General features: G+C 40.2%; 1 protein-coding gene across 1 annotated transcript; it reads left to right on the top strand.

Annotated features, from left to right (window-relative positions):
• Window positions 1–1,835: 1,835 nt before the first annotated feature.
• Window positions 1,836–23,768, top strand: LOC308093627 (uncharacterized protein; the record flags this gene model as incomplete). The annotated part of the gene is made up of 6 exons (XM_080439959.1): window positions 1,836–2,042; window positions 2,263–2,361; window positions 22,546–22,761; window positions 22,861–23,000; window positions 23,254–23,366; window positions 23,615–23,768. The coding sequence occupies exons 1-6, from the start codon at window positions 1,841–1,843 to the stop codon at window positions 23,766–23,768; spliced, it is 924 nt and encodes a 307-aa protein (XP_080296085.1). The 5' UTR covers window positions 1,836–1,840.
• Window positions 23,769–24,457: the final 689 nt, after the last annotated feature.

The following is a 24,457-nucleotide window of genomic DNA, read 5'->3' as shown; positions in this document are numbered from 1 at the left end:
ACTTAGTACTCTTACTTGAGTACATTTCCAAGACAAATATTTTAATTTTACTCGAGTGCATTTCTAGGAAGGCTGTAAAGTACTGAGTACTTTTAAGCCCACTCCACATCCACACCAATGATTCGCCATGCAACTCCTTGCAACATGCAACTACTTGCAACCACTTGCAACCATTATCCCCAATGGCAGTTGCAAGGAGTTGCATTGGTGTGGTTGACCTTAAAACGGTTTTGTTGCAAGGAGTTGCGACTAGTTGCATTGGTGTGGTTTGGCCTTTAGGTTGGCTGTTTCTTTTTCTTCCCTAAAATGCAATTGGCCTAACTTCTGCTTTCACACTAGCCATGTTTCTGGCTTCCCCCTCCGCTCGCCTCTTTGTTACATCTTGTATAGGAGTAAAATTATTTAGTTCTGGTTCCTCAGTCATTGCTATGTTTTTATAGGTGTTTCTGCAGGCTTTGTATAACATAGTGGTTCTACAAGCAAGCACATCAGTGCATGCAGTGCAGATGGTTTCAGAGAGTTACAGTACTTCTCTCAAACAAGAGAGTTACAAGGTATAAATTCATAGTGAAAACATTATAGCAATTCGTTGATATAAAAATTAAGAAATGTACTTCTACTTTTACTTGTACTTTAAGTATTTTTCAAAGCATGTACTTTTGAATACTTTTTTACTCTTACTTGAGTAACATTTTGACTGAGCTACTTGTACTTGTAGTGGAGTAAATTTGACCAAGAGTATCTGTACTCTTACTCAAGTACTGGGGTCGAGTACTTTGTCCACCTTTGGAGATAACTAATAGTACATGACTATAGAAATGACTACAGTACATGACTATAGATATTACTATAGAGATGACTATGGTACGTGAATTTAGAGTTGACTATAGAGATGACAATAGAAGAAACTTTTTGAATAAATTGTACGTGTAAGAGTAGTTTTCACTTTCTCTCAAGTATATTTGTGAAGAAAATAATAGAAATTGCACCCCTTTGCATTTGGGCCAAATGTAAAGGAGTAAAAGTACAAACAAATCCAAATGATTTGACTGATTACTCTTATGTCCATTCTTTTTATTAAATGGACATTCTACTTGGTTAAGATGCTCAGAAAGAAAAAAAAAAGGTCTATTGATCTACAATTTTTTTATTTTAGACATTTCAATTGCGTTCTGATTATTTAAGCAATAGATCAGATCGTATGAAGTATCTCAGTACAAGTGAATGTACTTAGTTACTTTGGGGGAACAGAGCATGGGTGCATTTGGCGCCGATGACCACAAAGGAACCATCCAATGACAGGAAAATGCAGGAATAACATTTCCTGAATTTAGTATGCGTCTCACTGTCCACTGCAGAGAGTAAAGGGAACATGCATGTGTTATGTGAACTCACATTATCTGGGTTTCAAAGTGCTTACTGAGGCTATTTGTGGGATTAGGTTAAAAACTTGACGTAACGTGAATGTAAATAAAGGGTAAAGAAAACAGGTGGCCCTCTATGCTTGTTCTTGCTATGTGTGATAAAGGCTGTGAAATTGGACTTGTGGCCCAATTTAAGTTCTGCTCAAATGGGCAAAACTAAATGAAAAAGATGGATGGATTAATAAATAAATAAGAACTATCAAATAACTATCTAACACTTTTAATAACGCACAACAACAGAAGGAAAACGCCCTGGACTCTCAGTGTTTCTGAAACCTCAAACCTGTGGGTGTGAAGTTTGATTTTGAAACACGTATCTATGTCATGCACGTCACACAAAATGTGTAAACTTCCTCTTTTGTGACTTCTGTTCTCTAACAAAGTGCGCAACGAATATAGTTTGAAGATGAACCAGAATGAGTGAGGACGTGTACGCCATACCAGACCTGACAAAGAAGGTCAGATATGGCCGAGGAGAGAGGGAGCAGGAGATGGAGGAGAGAGGAGAGAGAGAAGAGAGGATAGTAGACATCTATGTCTCTGCAGACGACCTTGACCTTGACCCTGGGACACAGCAGGATGCTGTGCAGAAGAACACAGCACAGGAGCAGAATGAAGGTACAAATAAATGCTACAATGATTCACTAACACATCTGGAACGCCACAATAATTTTGACACATCAAAGGAAGAACTGACACATTTTGTTTCAAACCACTCTACTACTTGGTGTCATATTATTAGGTCAATTAAGAACATAAATTACTTATCTGTCATAAAGCATCATAACTTGTTAAAACCATCTGTAGTATCCTCATAGGTTTGTCTTGTGTTTTTCAGGATCTGATCAATCAAAGAGGAATCATTCCAGAGCTGCTGCAGTGTGTCTGGTGCTGCTGAGTCTTCTATTGGCTGTCATCATTGGTCTGGTGATAAAGTGTGAGTGTCATTCTATAAACACTAACTTTACATGTATATTTGTGTTGGAAATAGTGTTGATGGCTGTTGATTGGAATACTCTGGATTCTATTTTGTGTTAGGACTAAGGTGGACTGGTGAAGCGTGCAGAATTTGGGGAATTTGACTATTTTATGGAGGCGAAGTGCTGTGTTTTTCCAGCACAGCACAATTTGCTTCATCCACCTGCTTAGATAGACCGGCGCATAGCAAAGTTCACACTTGTCCATTGCTATTTTCAGCACACTTTAGTTGGCCGAGGCAAAACCAAGATAGACTTCCCTCAAGATGGAAAACATAATTTTAACCTTTTGAGATGCCTTCTAACCCACGCATGAACATGGTTAAATGCTTGTGTCCCACAAAACTATTCTGCCCTGCCAAGGTAAAGTGCAGTAACTACGAAAAGAAAAATCACTGAAAAATGGGTTTAAAAGTGATTCAACTGGTCAGCCAAATGAGATATCGGCATATAAGTGATATTACACTAATTTTACATCTGTTCTTGAGGTAATTGTTTATCCCCCCAAATCACAAAGGCTAATTTGACCTTTGGGATACACAAATAAGTCGGTGTGTCCAAAAACGTAGTTACTGCTCTTTACCTTGGCAGGGCAGTATTGTTTGTCACAATGCACAATATTGAATAGGGTTGTGTATTGCCAATAAGTTTGTGATACGATGCATATCACGATACAGAGGTCACAATTCAATATATTGCAATTTTGTAAGCAAGGTGATATATTGCAATATTTTTCTAGATCAAAATGTGAAAAAAATAAAATAATAGCCAATCCACAAGCTCACAGTCCGTTGTGAGCTTGTAGATCAGCTGTAATGACAAAATGTTGACAAAATGTTCTCTTATGGGGGTCCCTGGCAAAAATACTTTTAAAACGTGGGACCGCACAGCCAAATGCATAACAATTTGGGGATCCTCGACACGAAAATGTTTTCACATGCACACTGTATAGCCTACTCTGTTCCATTGTAGGCAGGGAGCCTTCATTCTGTACAGCAGTGTTTCCAAATAAAACAGTGGGTCGGACCCATGTTTGGGCCGCAGTCCCATTTTTATAAGTAAAATAATGTCCTTTCTTTTTTTGCTACAAAATCTTTTTTTTTATTATTTCAAAATATTTTCAAAAATAAAGTCTGAAATGTTTGTTGTTGTTGTTGACTCTGCACCTCCTGCACATGTTTCTGAGGCTTTTCTTTCATGAGTGTGGACCAGAACGCCCTTACTTTTTATTTCTTTATTTACCCAGGGTAGTAGCTGAGCACAAAGACAAAGCCCTGTACAAAGACAGACATAGTAAAATCTGGTAGCTGACCAGTACAACTACAGTCTTGTCTTATAGTGTTGGACACTGAGCAGCTCCACTGGAGCAGTTGGGGGTTCAGTGCCTTGCTCAAGGGCACTTCAGCTGTGTTGGGGGAGGGGTGAGTGGTGGCCATTCACTTCCCCATGCAGACCTTAAGGCCACTGTTGCCACCGCTGCCTTTTGAGCTGAGCACAGTGCACTGCTCTCAAAGGCCATGAAAAGCCATCATTTGATTAGTCATTACTCGTTATTGAATCCACCTGAAACAAATCCATAGATAAGACAGTTCAGCACAATCTAACCTAACCTTGAATACTCCTCCCTTCTCCAGTCCAATAAGTAGGAGATAAATGAGCGGTGAGGGTCATTGTTGAGAAATAAACACATCAAATTATTCCACTTATTACACAGGTATTTAATAAAGCAATTAATAGATGAATAACAACATGTAACAACAAAATGATTTCATTGATTGTAAAAGGATTTAATTGCTTATGGTAAATAAATATCTAGTTCATTAGATTACCTATGCTGTGTCCAGCATAACAGGTCAACATTTTGTCACTGCATTGACAATTTCTCACCTCAAATGTTTTCCAAATCATTCTTTAGCGTAGCTACTGTTTAGCTGTAAAATGACATTGTATGTTTATTTTGCACAGCTGCCTTGTCGAGTAGGGCAACAACCATTCATTGTCTGCAGGAGTCTGTTATTGATAGCAGCGGTCATTATAGAAAAATAACAAAACGTTGAATTTAGTGATTGATCAATCAGGATCAAGCATTCAACCAAGCCGTGTAATAAATACCAAACATCTGTCGACACGCCCCACCCACCACGTCGTTCACTGAGCTTCACACCGGTTCACTGGTTACCCCAAAATAGGGTCCTTTGTCTCACAGTCATTTGAAGATTATCAGAACAACGTTTGTTGATTCTCCTTCTTGCAGATTCTGAATTGAATACAGAGAAAAACAACCTACAGTCCAGCTATAACAATGTAACTAAAGAGCGAGATGACCTGAAGAGGAAACTCTGTGGTCAGTGAGACATAGCTGTTTTTATTAATTGTTATATCATGTTGTTCATCATTTGCCATTAATATGAGCAAACAGTTGCTAACTGTATTATTTTTTTGTTAGAATCATGTGGACTTACATTTGATGGTGGTGTGTGTTATTACGTCTCTACTGAGGAGAAAAAAACCTGGGATGAGAGCAGACAATACTGTAGAGACAGACAATCAGATCTGATGGTCATAAACAGTAAAGAAAAACAGGTATGATTTTTGTGTGTGTGTGTGTGTGTGTGTGTGTGTGTGTGTGTGTGTGTGTGTGTGTGTGTGTGTGTGTGTGTGTGTGTGTGTGTGTGTGTGTGTGTTTGTGTGTGTGTGTGTGTGTGTGTGTGTGTGTGTGTGTGTGTGTGCATACGTGCTGTAACATATGTTGTGCAGTTTGTACTTCAGTAACCAGCATTTTTTCTGTCCAGGACTTTGTTGAGAGAGTTGCTGGCACAAAACAGAACAGGTGGCTGGGTTTGACTGACAGACAGAAAGAAGGAGTCTGGATGTGGGTAGATGGAACACCACTGACCACACCTACGTAAGACTTTACCTTATGTTTAACTTGTATTTATTTCAACTATCATTTTAACTGTATTCCACATATTTGCTGCCTTTGTCTAAATGTAAATGACAATTATTACTATCCAGTTAATTTGTAAGTAATATCTAGAATATAATTTGAGGTCATGATTAACAAACAAAATATTTAGAGGGGAAAACATGTAACAGTTCTGTAATTTGTTCAATGTTCCTACTTCATCAGATGCTGGGCCCAGGGTGAGCCTGATAACAAGCAAGGAGAAGGAGTAATAGAAGTAAACTGTGCTGTGTTTTGGAATGGAGATAAGAAAGGATGGTTTGACAATGCATGTTTTCAAGCTAACCATTGGATCTGTGAAAGAGTTCTGTGTTGAAATCATCATTTTCACAATGTATCAAGCTGGTATGTTGATGGGTGTATTCATTCACATGTGGTAGTTTATGTGTTTGCTTTGGTTTAACTGCCTTGTAATTATACCCAATATGCGCTGTAGATTTTACGTTAATATTGATATTAATATTTTTATTATTAAAGGGGAGCCTATATAGAATGAGAATAACATGAACTTAAACAGCCATTTGTTACATTTTAATACCATGTCATTGTTCATATAGACTAGGGCAGTGTTTATCAACCTTTTTGGTGCCAAGGCACACCTGGCATAGCCAAAATATCCCAGGGCACACCTAGATATACGGTGTGTGTGTGTGTGTGTGTGTGTGTGTGTGTGTATACATATATATATATATATATATATATATATATATATATATATATATATATATATATATATATATATATATATATATACACACATATATATATATATATATATATCAAAATATTTACTCTCATGTACACAAGATGTAATAAAGAAACCTTACAAACATTACAAAATGTCTACAAATATATGGCCTACAAATATACAAACTTGGGTCAGTGCTGACTGGAGGAGTCTGATTTCACCTTACCAGAGTAAAAAGTGAAAGCATTATTGCGGACGCATGCGCAGTTACCCACTACAGACGGTTACCAAAACACTCGCCCCAAAACACAGTCCCACCTGGTATTCCTAAACGTAACCTCAGTAAACTATGTCTAAACCTAACCTTATTCCTAAACTTAACATCAGTAAAACTATGCCTAATTCTAAACGTATTTCTAACCTTATCCTCAGTAAAACAAATACAAGAACCGCTGGTCCGCGAAAACAAATGGGGGTAGCGTGCTTTGGGGCGAGACTTTTGGTTACCGCAGCTGCGAGTGAACAGACCATCTCCCGATCTCTGTGGAGTAATTAAACACTAAAACTACATGGATTACGTTCACACTAACACCCTGGAGCGATTTAGAAGCACTTTATAAGAAATCTAACACTTATGTTGATTTAAAGTTAGTACAGTTAGTTAGTTAGTGTTTTATTGTCGACATTCCTCATCATGGCAGGTTATAATATGACAGCCCCTCTTGGCTCTTGGCCGCCGCATCGGCCCGTTCCGACCCACAATGTAGTAATACTGAGTGCCAAAGCATATACCCTGTGCCCTTTTTATACAGTACCAGGTAGGCCAACATATTTGCATTCCTATGGGTGATGGTCGCTACACTGAATGGACTCGGGCGTGGGCCGTGGCTGTGTGTGAAACGGATTGTAGCGGACATGGGGTAATAATTATGGGAAATAATAATGATAATTTATGAAAATATTGAAAATATTTTCTGAAAAATCAAAATATCAATTTTCACCAAAAATTAAGGAATTGTGCAAATTAAGGGATTAATTTGCACCTCAACACAACCATGAAAAAGGCTACGCAAGAATCTTTGACACAGTATGATGCATGGGTTCTGGTTAGGGAATGATTGGAAATATTTGCTTGAAATCATTTGGAAAAAGGACCTTCGTTTATATCAAAATAATGTGTTTATTAAGATAAATCCTAGGATAATAAAACAACCAATGAAATGGGGAAAAGAACAATAGATCAGTACTTCATAAGGTGATGAAACCGGTTAAAATCTCAACAATATACAACATAACAGATCTACAATCTGATCAGATCGAATGGCCACATTTTAATATACTAAAGGAGAAGAAGGGATTACAGTCATAAAGAAAAAAGAAAGATCAATGGTTAAAAATAGCTAATCTGCCCTCAAAACTACACTCAGCTGCCACACCACATGTGAATGCATCATGCTCGCCTGCCCATTGGAATGGAGGAGACTCCATTGTCTCTGGGGAAGAGGCCACGAGGTAGTTGGCTAGCAGGCTTGGCTAGCGTCCAGGCCGAGGCGTGCTGCTACCTCACTGCGTCACGAAGTCCTCCTCAGTCTCCACTCAACTCGGATTGAGGAGACAGGGTGTGTGGCTTTTGGCCCACGTGTTAGAAGGAGCGGAGCAGCTTTTCAGCAGGAGCAGGAGCAGGAGCAGGCATCTGGCTTTGGCTGGACGTAGGCCCGTGGTTCTTCTCGTGGGGTGGACCTGAGGCGTTGGCTAGCATGGATAGCTAGTGTCTGTGCAGTAGTGTAGAACAGGGTGTCACCCGTGTGGAGAGGGGGAAGGGACTTCTCGTCGACCTTCTGTTGTTGCGTTGTCGTCAGGAGAGAGGCGTGGGGGGATTTGGCACCCCGGAGAGAGCAGAAAGAGAGGACTCAGGGATGAGTCGACCCTCTTGGTCATCGAGAGCGTGGTGGAAGAGAGAGCGGTGGGAGAGAGAGAGATGAGAGGGGTGGTCCCTCTTATTTATAGGTTGAAGGGGGAGCTTAGCTCTTTGGTCACACTGAAGAGGCGGGTTGTAGACAGCTGTGTGAGTGCAGCCTCCTTTCCTATTATGAAACCTAAACTTATCTGCTAAGTACCTTGGGGATTTCCTATTAATCCATTGGACTGGATATTTGGAATCACAATGAATTAAGAATTGTCTAGGTATTAAACATGACCGCATTATTTGCGATGAGCCAACCCGTCCACTTGGTTATGAACTGGAAACCATATTTAATTTGACTTCTATGTTCATACTTGGTCCGCCATCATCTCTACAGGATGATGGCCGTATCGATTGACGGACGATCGCCGCTCGCTCGAGGTGCTGGGTTCACACTTTCTTCAAACGGCACGGCACACCTCAGCAGTACTCGCGGACCAAAATTGGGACGTTTGCCAGGGTTGATAATCACTGGACTAGGGGACCAGATGTGGCCTGCTTCTAACAGCAAATGCACAATTCTTCTGTTTTTCTAAGCTAGTTTTTCTAATGCAAAGTGATACACTCGGTTCGATCCATCTCTTTATTCCCTTTTAATATTCCATACAATTTTGATTTTCCATTGGTTTGTTTCGTTTTTGCTTTGGCAATGTACACGTCTCTTTTCTTATGCCAATAAAGCCCCTTTGAATTGAATTGAATTGAATTGACAATGTTTCTCTCTGGTCACCAGGCTGCTGCAGTATGCTACAAGGAGAAGAAGGCAGTCAAAACCTAAGTGTAATAATAATAATTAAAGCTGCAAGCAGCGATAAACAGGGCCGAGGCATGAAAGGCAAAAAGCAATATGCAACAATAGCACAATAAGATGTAGAAACAGAATAGATTGAACTTGAGACAATGCAGTCCATGCAACTAACAAATGAGCATTCTCAATAGCTGAGCAGAGTGCTGAGGGATAGTGGCTAGCAATCCAGGGTTAAGAACCTTACTCATGGACACCTCAACCCATGAACATAGACAGGAATCGAACCCTCAACCTTCGGACTCACATGCTGTCACACTAGTGATTGAGCTAAAACTTCATCCAGCCTGATGGTGTCTGTTGAAGATCGTAGACTCTTGCCTTCTGGCATGAACTGAGCCCCTGTTTCACTACTAATACTAAGATCAGTGGTTCACAAAGCATTTACCAATAGAGAAATGTGATCCTCGGTACCAAAACTAGTGAAAGTAGCCGATCTACAAGCTCACAAAGCGTTGCTATCCAAAAAGTTGTGAGCTTGTAGATCGGCTATTTTACAATAAAGTACGTCATACATTGAAAATAACTACTCTCAAATAAGCATTTCATGATATTAAAAAAAAAATGCACATGTATTAATTAACAGGGTCATGTTTAGTACGATGCAATTTCTATGTAACCTGCATTGAGTGAGGCTTGAACTCGGGACCTTCAGAATAAGAGGCTAACACTTTACTGATTGAGCTATTCGATCCACAGGCTTTATTCAGTGAGAAAGGAGACCACAAAGAAGATTTTTTTTAATGAAGCCAGGCCTCTACAATATCCATTGGCTCATGGAGGCTTTATTTTTTCACGTACAAACTTCTCTTCAACTGGGATTTTTAACAGGGTCATGTTTAGTACGATGCAATTTCTATGTAACCTGCATTGAGTGAGGCTTGAACTCGGGACCTTCAGAATAAGAGGCTAACACTTTACTGATTGAGCTATTCGATCCACAGGCTTTATTCAGTGAGAAAGGAGACCACAAAGAAGATTTTTTTTAATGAAGCCAGGCCTCTACAATATCCATTGGCTCATGGAGGCTTTATTTTTTCACGTACAAACTTCTCTTCAACTGGGATTTTAGATAATGGTCCGTAGATTGAGTGTAGAAAGTTTCACGCAAATTTCTCAAAGATCACTGCAGAAACACAGGTTTAAGAGTTTTTCAAACTACTCAATATGGCGGAAAATCTAAGGGCGGAGCTTACTGGTCAAAGTGATAGATGTTTTTCTCATGAGTCAAGGCACATGTGTAAGCAAGTTTCATGGCTGTCGGCCAAATGAGGCATGACTTCTGCCTGTTTAAAGTTTGCATTTTCAAAAGATTGCTATAGCGCCCCCCTTTGGCCAATTGGAGTAAGATTGGTTTCAGTGATATTTGGAATGACCCTCTACATTACTGTAAAGAAACAAACAAATGTGAGTCTGCATGTATGTGTTAGGGGCAGATGAATAATTGTCAAAAAACTGCAATATTCATTGGCTCATAAAAGCTTAAAGAGGTGGTGCCATGGTTTTTCACTTTTTCTGTTTTTCATGTGTCTATGAGGTTGATAGAACTTCATTAAGCCCCTTGGTGGTGTTTTTATGGTGTTTTATGTCTTCTCTGACTATTTTGAGTTTCTTCCTGGAGGCTGAAACCTTGAGGGTCAAACGTGCCAATAGAAAATCAGTGCTTTAGTGACAGAGTAAAAACATACCCTCCCCCTCATTATCATAACACGACAGGTGTGGGCATGAGGAGGAGGAGAGACTAGGACAGGTGGGTGGTGCTAAGGTGGTGGAGGAGGTGCTAAGGTGAGAACCAGGTATACTTAATGAACTGGAGGAGTGTCCACATAAAAACATAATTTTAACACTTTCTGTACACTTTTTTGAAAAAAAGTCTTCCTCCTAGTATAAACATAATACCGGATGATTATTTTTTAGGGGGGGGGGGGGATCACTGAAAATCACGGCACCCGTCTTTAACGTTTTCACTTAGAAAAAAATCCAGCCCCATAAATCTGTTGGTATAGGTCCAAAGTTCATGTGTAGAAAGTTTCGTGCAGATTGCTCAAATTGGTCAAAAGTCAGAGTGTGAAAGTTGTTAGGCATGAGGAGACGCATGTGTGTATCAAAGTTTCATGGCTGTAGGTCAAACAGGGCATGAGTTGTACCTGTTCAAAGTTGGCATTTTTCAATTGAGTGCTATAGCGCCACCTTTTGACGAAAGAGTGTGAGATTCATTTCTTGATCGTTTTTCATGACCATCTACCATATGGCCGAGTTTTGTAAAAAGCGTATGCACGGTTAAGCCAGAACTGCCAAAAACGGCAGAAGGAGAAGAAACAGAAATATAGCTGCAAGCAGTGATAATACGGGGCCAGCGATTGCAGAGAGAAGAAAGAAAGAAGCAATGATAAGTAATATGCACAATAAGCCATAGAAACATAGAAGACTGAACTTGAGAGAAAGAAGACCATGCAATTAACAAATGAGCATTTTAAACCCTCACTAACCCTAACCTCAGTCAAACTATGCCTACCCTTAACCTGAAGAAATACTATGCGTAAGCCTACGAATGTCAAATCATGATCACCTCAACACATCGTCGGGGACAGGGATCGAACCAGTGACCTCCAGACTCATAGGCTGCCTTTCTTCTCATTGAGCTAGAGATATGATAGCCCTGGTAGTGTCTGTTGATATATAGAAGTCTTACCGTCCCTGATGGACCAAGCCTTTGTTTTGCTAACTACTCTAGATCTCTGGTTCCCTAACCATCTACCGGTAGAGAAATTGCACGTCTCCTCGGAATAGAAACCAGTGAAAGTAGCCGATCTACAAGTTCACAAAACGTGAAAAGTTGTGAGATTGTATATCGGCTATTTTCACAATGAAGTATGTCATACATTGAAAAAACATACTCTCGTTGCAATCTGAAAAGTTGGGAGATTGTAGATCAGCTATTTTCACAATGAAGTATGTCATACATTGACAAAAAATACTCTCAAATAAGCATTTCATGTTATCTTTAACAATTGCACATGCATTAATTAACAAGGTCATGTTTTATGCAATGCCCCCACTCACCCACCCTAACCTCAGTAAACACTACATGTAAAACTAAGAATGCCAAATCATGATCATTTCAACACATTGTCAAGGGATCTAACCAGCAACCTTTGACCTCATAGACTGCCTCTCTTCTCATTGAGCTAGTAATATGGCCTCTCTGATAATGTCTGCAGATATGTATAATTCTTTCCGTCCATTATGAACCAAGCCTCTGTTTCACTAATCTCTCAAGAACAGATTCTGCTCTGCGTTAGAATCTGTCGTGAAGGTTCGTCAAAACGTGTGCGCACTGTGTGGGCGTGGGCGTGCCTTCAGATCAGGAAGCAGGCCGCGCTTTACCCAATCAAATGTAGTGGGCGGGATTTACGTGTCCGCTGATCCTTCCCTACTCGAAACAAGCCGAAACTAATTTAACAATAGCGTCCGCGGAGCAGACAAAACCACGGAAAGATATTCACATTTTAACTTGCTCTTTCATCATAGAAACAAGTGGGCTTATAACCAAAACGATCCATGTTCTCTGGGAGAAGTGGTGTTAGTGTTCCGTGTAGAAATATTGTTAGTGGGAATGAAAACATAGTCGCACCACCCGGAAGTGCAGCGTGAAGGCAGACTCAAACCCCAGTTTCCTTTGTGCATGTGTGCTGCGCTTTCATTGTCCCAGAGCCAACATTAGATAGCACAAACAGCAGAGGGCGCTGTTTTTCATTCTCATTTGGCTTTGGGTTCCCAGATTGCTGTTTCACTAACTACTCTAGATTTACCAATAGAGAAATTGTATGTCTCCTCGGAACCGAAACTTCCGAAAGTAGCCGATCTACAAGCTCACAAAACGTTGCTATAAGTTGTACATTGAAAAAACATACTCTCAAATAAGCATTTCATGTTATCTTTAACAATTGCACAATTGTATTCATTGATACAGTCATGTTATTTGCATTGCACTTTAAATGAAGTTGTGGTTGTCAGGCAGATGCTGTAGAGAGAAGCCATCGGACCGACAGACCTGAACTGGTGAAAAAGGAACTCACACAGATGATACAGTTTCACGCAAATAGCTGAAAAATCTTGGGTCTAAGTGTTTTTCAAACTGCTCCAAATTGCGGACAATCTAAGGGCGGAGCTTACTGGTCAAAGCAATAGATGTGTTCTTCTTCATGAGTCAAGGCACAAGTGTAAGCAAGTTTCACGACTTTCAGCCAAACGAGGCATGACTTTTGCCTGTTTAAAGTTTGCATGTTCAAAAAATTGCTATAGCGCCCCCCTTTGGCCAATTGGAGTAAGATTGGTTTCAGTGATATTTGGAATGACCCTCTACATTACTGCAAAGTTTCAAAGAAATGTGAGTCTGCATGTGTGTGTTAGGGGCAGATGAATAATTTTCATAAAACTGCAATAGTTAAAACTATCTTCTCCTGGGATTTTTTTGTAATCTGCACGAAACCTTTTACACATGAATTTAGGACCTTTGCCGACAAAAGTTAGTGGCGGATTTTCCATAAGTGAAATGCAGAAGTTATGAGCCAATGAATGTTTTTCATATAATTCAAAATGGTGGGAGATCTAAAGGTCAGAGGTCAAAAGTCAGAGTGTGAAAGTTGTCAGGCATGAGTAGACGCATGTGTGTATTGAAGTTTCATTGCTGTAGGTCAAACAGGGTATGAGTTGTACCTGTTCAAAGTTTACATTTTCAATTGAGTGCTATAGCGCCAACTTTTGACGAAAGATTGTGAGATTTATTTCTTGATTTCGTGACACACTACCATATGGCCGAGTTTCGTAAAAAGCGACAGCACGGTTAAGCCAGAACTGCGAAAAGTGGCAGAAGAAGAAAACTGGCAATATCAAAACGGAGCCCAGCTCAGTGCCTGAGCTCTGGCCCCGTAATAATGCCAATAACAAAACCTGCCTGGCCCCGTAAAAACAACTTTGCTCTCTCTCTCTCTCTCTCTCTCTCTCTCTCTCTCTCTCTCTCTCTCTCTCTCTCTCTCTCTCTCTCTCTCTCTCTCTGTGTGCGTCCTTGTCTGTATCCAATCTGCAGCCCTCTCACAACTAATTTATGGACATAAATAATTATACTAAGCTGTATAATAGCATCCTTAAGACGTTGGTACTTAATAAGCACCTTGGCAAGGAATGCCTTTTCCAAATGTACATCCCACTTCCAAAATGGTCACTTCTCTACTGTCCTCATCAACATCAACATCTGGTGTATTAGCTGTAACATCTGAGAAGGCATCATTTATTGCACATGAACATGGCAGTTGAAAAACAAGAGTGATTATACATTTTGGCAGATGATGAAACATATGAACTTATGTCCTTATAACTAATAGGTCAACAATTATGTCGTGCCTAGCAATGTACATTCCCTTATACAGTATACATAGCAGCCATTCAGAATATGTGACAGACTTTCAGTAACTGGATTGAGGTCATGGTGCAGACAAAGAGGAGGAAACGTATTAGGGTACCACAGAGAAAGATTGAGTCTGGTTGGAAGGACCTGTAATCTGGCCTTGACTGTAAAGGTGACTATATCCTCATCAACTGCATGTGTTTTTATATTGTATGAGAGACGTTGTGATCTAAGGCAAGCTAGCTTTCCTTGTAGTTTTAAACCAGTCCAGTGTTGTTGTTGTTTTAGCTGTTGTAACATTGCAAGGTACTTGCATTGACTGGTGATACATGATGTTCTATATCAGTAGCCCTTACTGAGATCAAACAGTTGGTAATAATGTCGTCAGAAACTACTACAGTGTCCGAGTCAAGTCGAACCCAGTGCAGGGATGCTCCAACTCTCAAACAGAGGTCATTGAGGTCACACACACACACACACGCACACGCACACGCACACGCACACGCACACGCACACGCACACACACACACACTGTATTCTATCAACAAAAAATTGTCATACAGTCATACAGCAACCATGACTGTATAATGTGATATTCTTTGCTGTTCTTACACACAAATGTGTTTCTTGCATTGATCTGAATTAATGCTGTTCATGGCAATACCATATCGTTCGAGAAGTAAATATATTTACTGTATGTGATCTAAATTAGTTTACCAGTCACTAAGACTTTTATGAAGGAAAAAACAATATATTAGAAATGATGTCTTCAGACAATATATATTCAGACAGCAGTCTTGCAATTCCTCAGACAGACATAGACACACAAACACAGCGACAAACACAACACACACACATAGCAAGTGCGGTTTTAACTATAACATGCACATGTACGCGTATCGCCCACACACACATACATAATGTCGTGTGTCATGATGCACACAGCCTACAACACAAATAGACAGAGAGACAGCAGCACTGCACCCAGAGAGAGAGAGAGAGAGAGAGAGAGAGAGAGAGAGAGAGAGAGAGAGAGAGAGAGAGAGAGAGAGAGACACCAAAAAAGTGAAGTTACACTACAGCTGCACATGGCTATAGTTACACCTCTGTATACTAAAATGGCTGCTTTACAATCTTGTTTTAAAAGCAACGGCTGGCGGAGAGCTGTGCCTCTACGGAGCACACCTTTCTAGTGTTAGTGCTTCTAGGGTTGTCGTAATATGTTGGATGTTTTGTTAGACCACTAAGAGTGTTTCTAATCAATAGTCGCACAATGCTATCAATAACTTGGTTACATTTGTTACATTGTTTTTTTAACTTGTAATATTCAGTGAAACTGTAATGATGATCATTATATGGAGGAAACCATGCTTGTATATCTTACATGATACAATGCACGCCTATTAAGAGAGAATAATAAACATTTAAAAATCTATACGTTACACAGACGTTTATCACAGTATGTGAGACGGAAGTGGTTGAGGCTCCCCCTCGACCAGGAGGGAGCCAGTTTGTACACCACAACATTCACCTCTCTCTCTCTCTCTCTCTCTCTCTCTCTCTCTCTCTCTCTCTCTCTCTCTCTCTCTCTCTCTCTCTCTCTCTCTCGTTTGAGAACCATTGTTACAGTAACAATATGTCAATTGCAGCATAAGCCTTTATTGTTCTGCCAAAATACCAAATACCACCAAAATAAATAAATAAACATATAAGCAAAGTTAGAAATGTAGCACAGTATGTTTTCCTACAGCCTAAAGAGAAATATCAATATTAAATGACTATGACCATGTGGAAGGAATGTTGTTTTATTATGCAAAAAAATGTTATAACAACTATTTGCGAGTTAACTGCATAATGGCACTTGATGTGCATGAGAATAACAACCACATGTTGTTGCATAAGATAGACCACATCCTGGTAAAGATGACACTTTAAAGTGGAGACTTCCTCTCTGTTGTACTTTTTTTTGTCTTAGAAACAAACCACCAAAAAAAGGGTGTTCTTCATGCAGTCAATCTATTCCAGGAAAACCTTTTTCTATGATTGCTAAATTGCATCAAAAATGCAACTAATGTAGCCTAACTACGATCTGGTTGCATATTGTCGCAGTAAGGTGGAAACCCTGTGTGCCCCAAACCGTTACTTTTCGGGAAATGGAATGAAAATGGTCAGAAATAGTGAAAATAGTAAGTAACTAGAAAAAGTGCTCCTCGGAGCACAGGTCTCCGCCAGGTCAGGTACGTTATTTTGGCCTGCTGATGGCGCTATAATAGGCCAATGTGAAAAGGGTGCCATTTCTTCTTATAGGCCTTGCACGGCAATCGGACACTGCATTCATGATTTGAGGCATTTTGTTCCAAAAATGTGTTTTACTAAATTAGACCTGCTGGTGGCGCTATAACAGGCATATAACATTGAATTCCAATCGGGCTTCAGAACCTCCCATTCCACTGACACATGCCTACTGTATCTGACCGACTACATCAAACGTGAGGTAGACGCGGGCAAATACTGCGGCATGGTCATGTTGGACCAAAAAGCGTTCGACACTGTAAACCATTCAATTTAACTTGATAAGCTGAGGGCGATTGGTTTTGACTGCACATCACTAAACTGGATGAGATCTTACCTGGAGGGAAGAGAACAAGTGGTTGACATCAACGGAACCATGTCCTCATCCCTCCCGGTGAGCTGTGGGGTTCCTCAGGGTAGCATTCTAGGGCCGTTACTGTTTCTTCTATACATTAACGACATGAATGCTGCCTGTAACTGCAAATTGTTCCTGTTCGCTGATGACTCGGCACTCCTGATCTCGGGAGAGGACAAGTTGCAAGTTGAGGAGGCGCTCAGCTCCGAACTCTCAAAAATCCGCACTTGGCTTACCGATAACAAACTGTCACTACATCTTGGAAAAACTGAATCCATTCTCTTTGGGACCAAACATTCCCTCAGACAGATGGATGTAAATGATTTCAAGGTCAAAGTCGACGGCAAAATTATCTCTAGCAAAGAAGGTGTATTTGGGTTGTATCCTTGACAAATACCTGACAGGTGAAAGCATGGCTACAAAGGTGGTCAAAAGAGTTAACCAGAGAACCAAATTTATGGGCAGAGTTTCCTCTTTTGTCAACCCTCAGGCCCTCAGGACCCTCTCTGGGGCCCTGATTCAACCACTTTTTGACTATGCTTGCACCTCCTGGTACTCCAACACCTCAGTGTCACTGAAGACTAAGCTTCAAACCTCCCAAAACAAACTGATTCGGCTACTCCTCGGATTGGGGCCCATGACCCACCTTTCTCCCACCCATTTTGCCAGCCTAGGCTGGCTCAGGGTGGAAGACAGGGTTAAACAACTAAAAATGGGCCTTCCAAATTGTAAATGCAAATTTGCCCGATATGCCCCCTATTCCCGCATATCTGAGTAAATACCTCCAAAAGGTTAGCGACACCCACAGTCACAATACCAGAGGGAGCGTTAACAACAATTTGGTACCACCCACCCATAAAACAAACATGGGCAAATTCTCCTTCTACAGCACTGCCACCCAGGATTGGAATAGTCTAACTCCATCCCTCAAAACATGCAGTTCGCTGGGCTCATTTAAAAGAGCCTTAAAAAAGCACCTTTCAGGTGGCCAAAGGAGGAGGTAGTACCATTTTCCCGTTAGACAGCAGACCCCCCCCCCCTGTTCTTGTACATATCATTTTCCCCCTCTTTTTATTTTTTTTTGTTGTACATAGTGATATCTTTTTGCTGTTTTTTTTTGTAATGATATTCGAACTGTGGTGCCACTATATATGTATATGAATTGAATACCAAGGCCCTCATTGGAAACAAGTCCGCAAGGACTTTTATGAACGGACCTGTTAGACAAAGTATTTTAAATGTAACTGTGCTGTTTTAATTTTTTTGCCTAATAAAATATTCAATCAATCAATCAAAATGTTAAGGGGTGGCATTTGTTCCTCAACATTTTGTGAATGTGACTATAGAGATCATGTGTACGGATTTCCGTGAATTGTGGATAAAATGGGAAGGAGTAATATTTTAAAAAATGTTTTACATAAGTCGGCCTCCTGGTGGCGCTATAAAAGGCAGATGTGAAAAATGCAGGGCAAAGGTTTTTCCTTGAGCTGAAGGGAGTGCGCATACAAAGTTTTACACAGATCGGTGCAGTTATAGGTTAAAACATAAATCGACCTGTTATAGCGCCACCATGAGGCTGATTTGAAAAATGTCAGTGGCATTTCTTCCGGCCTAGTGGGAATGTGTGTGCAAAATTTCACGGAAAAATCTGAAAGACCTGTTTCGTTTAATGACTATAGAGATACTGTGTACCGATTTGCGTGATGTTTGGACAAAACCTGGAGTACTGTCAGAAAATGTGTTTTGCAAAAAAGCGGACTCCTGGTGGCGCTATAACAGGCCCATGTGAAGATTTGGGGGCAGAGGATCTGAATTGGCATCCAGGGAATGTGTGTGCACAGTTTCGCTGCCATCAAGCCAACAGTGCCGGAGATTAGCTGTCCACAGACAGAAGGACACACACACACACAGAAGGACGGACAGGGTGCAAAACATACTCTCGCCATACCTTTCGGCCTGGCGGAGACAATGATCATTATATTGAGGAAACAGAAATGCTCATATGTTATGCTACAGGCCCCTCGAGTCAGCTGACTAGGGGTTCCTGTCCCATGGACTAAACTGAGGCTTAGCGGTGACCATGCCATTGTTGTCTCATCCCCTATACAGAACAGTGTTACCCTCCCTGTCAGATCTGCTCCAGGCTTTAAGGCCAGGCTCAACATATATTAATTTATAATATATAATGTATTCACTTGCTTTTGATTCCAACTTATGTGGCTGATATTTATAATTGGTTGTTTTATTGCTTTTATGGTTTATTTATGTTGTTAATGTGTTCATAGCTGATTGCTTATTTGTGTCTTTGAGCTGTATGTCTTATTGTTTATGTAGATGGTTTTGGTTTACGTGATGTTGTTACCTCCTGATCTGTAAAGTACTTTGAGGGTTGTTTTTAAATGTGCTTTATAAATACATTTGACTTGACTTGACAAGTCACATATTAAGAGATAATACAAATAAAAATATATAGTGTTACACAGAAATGTATCACACTATGTGAGACTGGAAGTGTCAAGGGGTGGAGGTGTGAACGCCCTGCCTCTGCTACTGTGAATGAGGAAACAACAGGAGGAAGGAGGGGGTGGGGTGAATGTTATGACATCTCATAATCTCATATTTTCATAAAAGAAAGACGACACTTCTCTTTTCTTCAGTGTGTTGTGAAGAGGTGAACAATGTAAACTATCTGCAAGAAGAGTTAAAGTCATAAAGGTAGACATGGCCGTGGCTTTACATTCTGGAAACATTGACATCCAAGAGGAAGATGGTGATGATGAAGAAGAAGATGATGACATAAACTGTGATGATGTTGAGACTCCAGCTCAGCAGAAACATCCACAGAAGATGCTGCAGTCTGGTAAGAGATGTTACTACGACTATACAGATCACAAACATAACCTTTTCTACTTTTTAAACAAGAGGTTGAACGATTTTAACTGATCTCACTGTGTTGGTGAGTTTTTATAACAGACTGTATAAGGGGACTGGTTCTATGGGGTTATGCTGCATTCGCCCCCGGGGCGTCGGTCAGGACACATTGACAGGAGATTGAAGAGGGTTTATAGTATGGGAGCTTTACTGATGTTGTTGGCACAGGTAGGTACAGGCATATACAGGCATGGGTATGCAGGTGGATGGTTGGGTATGATGGTACAGGCACTGAGTGCGAGTGACAATGTGTCACTGTATGACAATGTGGTTCTGCAGTAAATACAGATAGGAACAATAACAGGTGTAAGTACAAATACCATACATACGTCACAATATATCACATTACTGCAATAATATAATATAGTATGCAATATACTAGGCCTCTACACTACACAGGTTATGAATAGTAAGCATATTACGGTCAGATGTAAATATCACTCCTCTACAATAAGTGCATTAACTTCACCATACACATCGGTTAACAATAATCCTTTCAATACAAGCTGCTCACTAACATCACACACAAACCAGTTACTCCTGGTAGATAATCACTGCAGCCTAAGACTGTGCTTAAGGGGCTTAATTGGACATCAAAGGGCCACCGCAGTTACGGGACATAACGGCAACGCCCGTGAAATACACATCGCCAAACAATTCACAGACCTGACTTGCTATAAAGTGCTTAAACCTATAAATGAACACAATACAATGGTCCTAAATGTACTCTCATAAATATTACATAAACATTACATCCCAAATGAAGTATAATGAGGGGGTGCTTAAGGCACGCACTGTAGCAAACTGACATGAAAGGAAAGGAGCGATCACTGTCAATCAAACCAGCCATGGAGAGAACTAAACATACAGAAAGGCATCATGGTAAATGAAACAGAAGACATTACTGAACTAAACAATGCACTTAGTCAAAGACGCACAATGGCACTGCAGTGCTGTACAATGAAGTAACGTTTGTAGCAGGTGAATGGGACTGGGATTCACCACATGTTACTCTGAACACAGTTCTTATGGTACATAATAGGCAAATACTAGTCAACTTATATTATGCTTGGAGCCTTTCTAACACACTGCCTTACTCAAACTGTGTGTGTGTGTGTGTGTGTGTGTGTGTGTGTGTGTGTGTGTGTGTGTGTGTGTGTGTGTGTGTGTGTGTGTGTGTGTGTGTGTGTGTGTGTGTGTGTGTGTGTGTGTGTGTGTGTGTGTGTGTGTGTGTGTGTGTGTGTGTGTGTGTGTCCAGGCAGAAGATGGTACAGGATGTTTGGAATGTGTTTTGGATTGCTTTGTGGTGTTCAAGCTCTCCTCAACATTGGTCTCCGACTCTCTCTCTGTAAGCCAACTTTTTAATTCCATTATATTATACCCCACTAAATATATTAATAGATGCAGTAATAGCTTTAGTAGTAGCAACAGAAACTGTAGCTACTACTAAAGCATTAGTAGACAATCTATCTATAAATTCATAAAATCTCTGTGAGTGTTTGAGTGTGTCACCACTGTGTATCTCAAGAACATTCATAACCGAACCAAGTCGTAGCCCCCGGAACCACAAAGGGTTACTCCGGCCCTTTGACCTGAGCACATGCAGTGCACTGCTCTTAACGGTCATGCAAAGCCATCATTGTATTAGTCATTACTCTTGAATCCACCTACAACAAACCCATTGATAATACAGTTCAGCACAATCTAACCTAAACGTGAATACTCCTCCGTTCTCCAGTCCAATAAGTAGGAGATAAATGAATACTGAGCAGTCATCGTTGAGAAATAAACACAGACAGGGTCTTCATCACCCTGAATGGGGTTTATATAATGACTTGCTCACCATCAATTATTCCACTTATTACACAGGTATTTAATAAAGCAATTAAAAAATGAATAACAACATGTAACAACAAGAGGATTTAATTGATTGTAAAATCATTGAATTGCTTATGGTAAAGAAATATCTAGTTCATTAGATTAGCTATGCCAGGTGTGTCCAGTATTACAGGTCAATATTATGTCACTGCATTGACAATTTCTCACCTCGAAGGTTTTCCATGTCATTCTTTAGTGTAACTACTGTTTAGCTGTAAAATTACATTGTGTGTTGTGTTTGTTTTGCACAGCTGCCTTGTTGAATAGGGCAACAACCTTTCATGTGCAGCAGTCTGTTATTGATAGCAGCGCTCATTATAGAAAAATAACAGATCGTTGAATTTAGTGATTGATCAATCAGGATCAAGCATTCAACTAAGCCGTGTAATAAATACCAAACATCTGTCACCACGCCCCACCCACCACGTCGTTCACTGAGCTTCACACCGGTTCACCGGTTACCCCAAAATAGGGTCCTTTGTCTCACCGCCAATTGAAGATTATCAGAACAAAGTTGTACGCAGGGCCGGATTTATAGGAGTTGAGGCCCCTGGGCTAGAGTCATTTTGAGGCCCCCCTGGTACGCATGCACACGCGCAAACTTTATTGTTTTTTGTGTGTGTTTTTTTTTCTTTTATTTCGGGTTTTTGTACTTTAATTCGGTTAATTTGGTCCAAAAAAATGTACTCCATGAAGTGGAGTAGTAGTATGGATGCATTATGTATGTGTTTGTGTGGAAAATACTGGATATAGTAGGCGGGCTTTAGACCGGATCTATATATATATAGCCCACCTTAGCCCAACGGTAAGTCCGGCCCTGCGTACAGTAAAGCTCATTAGTTTGTTGATTCTCCTTGCAGACTCTGAATTGAATACAGAGAAAGACAACCTACAGTCCAGATATAACAATGTAACTGAACAGAAGGATCAGATACAGTCCAGTTTTGACCAGCTACATTCCAGATATAACAATGTAACTGAACAGAAGGATCAGATACAGTCCAGGATTGACCAGCTACAGTCCAACTATAATAATGCAGCTAAAGAGCGAGATGACCTGAAGAAGAGGCTCTGTGGTCAGTGAGACATCGCTGTTTTTATAAATTGTTATATCATGTTCATCATTTGCCATTAATATGAGCAAACAGTTTCTGACTTTATTATTTTGTTGTCAGAACCATTTGAATTTACATTTGATAGTGGAGTGTGTTATTACGTCTCACTCTCTACTCAATGGAAAACCTGGAATGCGAGCAGACAATACTGTAAAGACAAACAATCAGATCTGATGGTCATAAACAGCAAAGAAAAACAGGTATGATGTGTGTGTGTGTGTGTGTGTTTGTGTGTGTGTGTGTGTGTGTGTGTGTGTGTGTGTGTGTGTGTGTGTGTGTGTGTGTGTGTGTGTGTGTGTGTGTGTGTGTGTGTGTGTGTGTGTGTGTGTGTGTGTGTGTGTGCATGTGTGCGTGCGTGCGTGCGTGCGTGTGTGTGTGCGTGTGTGCATGCGTGCTGTGACATTTGTTATCTGTACAGTTTGTACTTCAGTAACCAGCATCTTTTCTGTCCAGGACCTTGTTAAGAGAGTTGCTGGCATAGGACATAACATGTGGCTGGGTTTGACTGACAGACAGAGAGAAGGAGTCTGGAAGTGGGTAGATGGAACACCACTGACCACACCTACGTAAGACTTTACCTTACGTTTAACTTTTCTTTATTTCAACTAATTTTAACTACATTTCACATATTGAATGCCTTTGTCTAAATGGTATTAAATGTTAATATGACAATTATACCTATTGTCTATCACTATCCAGTTAATTTGTAACTCATATCTAGAATATCATTTGAGGTCATGATTAACAAACAACATTTTTAGAGGGGAAAACATGTAACAGTATTGCAATGTGTTCAATGTTCCTACTTCATCAGGTACTGGGTCCATGACCAGCCTGATAACAACGATCAAGGGGTAGAGGACTGTGACTGTGTTGTGTTTTGGAATGGAGATGAAGGATATAAAGGATGGTTTGACAATGCATGCTCTCAACATAACCCTTGGATCTGTGAAAGAGTTCTGTCTTGAATTTTGATACCATGTCATTGTTCATATAGACTAGGAGACCAGATGTGGCCTGCTTAACAGCAAATGCACAATTCTTCTGGTTTACTAAGCAAGTTTTTCTAATGCAAAATGACTCACTCTGTTTGATCCATATCTTTATTCCCTTTTAATATTACATACATTTTTTATTTTCAATTGGTTTGTTTAATTTTTGCTTTGGCAATGTAAACGTCTGTTTTCTCATGCCAATAAAGTCCCTTTGAATTGAATTGAATTGACAGAGAGAGAGAGAGAGAGAGAGAGAGAGAGAGAGAGAGAGAGAGAGAGAGAGAGAGAGAGAGAGAGAGAGAGAGAGAGAGAGAGAAGCAACGGCTGGCGGAGAGCTGTGCCTCTACGGAGCACAACTTTCTAGTGTTAGTGTTTCTAGGGTTGTCGTAATATGTTGGGTATTTTGTTAGACGCTAAGAGTGTTTCTAATCAATAGTCCCACAATGTTATCAATGACTTGGTTACATTTGACACATAAACATTGTTTTTTTTAACTTATAATATTCAGTGAAACTGTAATGATGATCATTATATTGAGGAAACCATGCTTGTATATCTTACATGATATAAAAACATTTTAATTCTTTAAAAAGAGTCCAAAATATGACACTTAAAAATCTTTATTTTCGAAAAACTGTAAAAGGTCCTAAATAATCAAAATA

The sequence above is a fragment of the Gymnoscopelus braueri genome (assembly GCF_963280865.1).
Source record: "Gymnoscopelus braueri genome assembly, chromosome: 10".
Classification (NCBI taxonomy): Eukaryota; Metazoa; Chordata; class Actinopteri; order Myctophiformes; family Myctophidae; genus Gymnoscopelus; species Gymnoscopelus braueri.
Note: the sequence above shows the minus strand (reverse complement) of the source record. Positions and strands in the feature narration are given on the sequence as shown.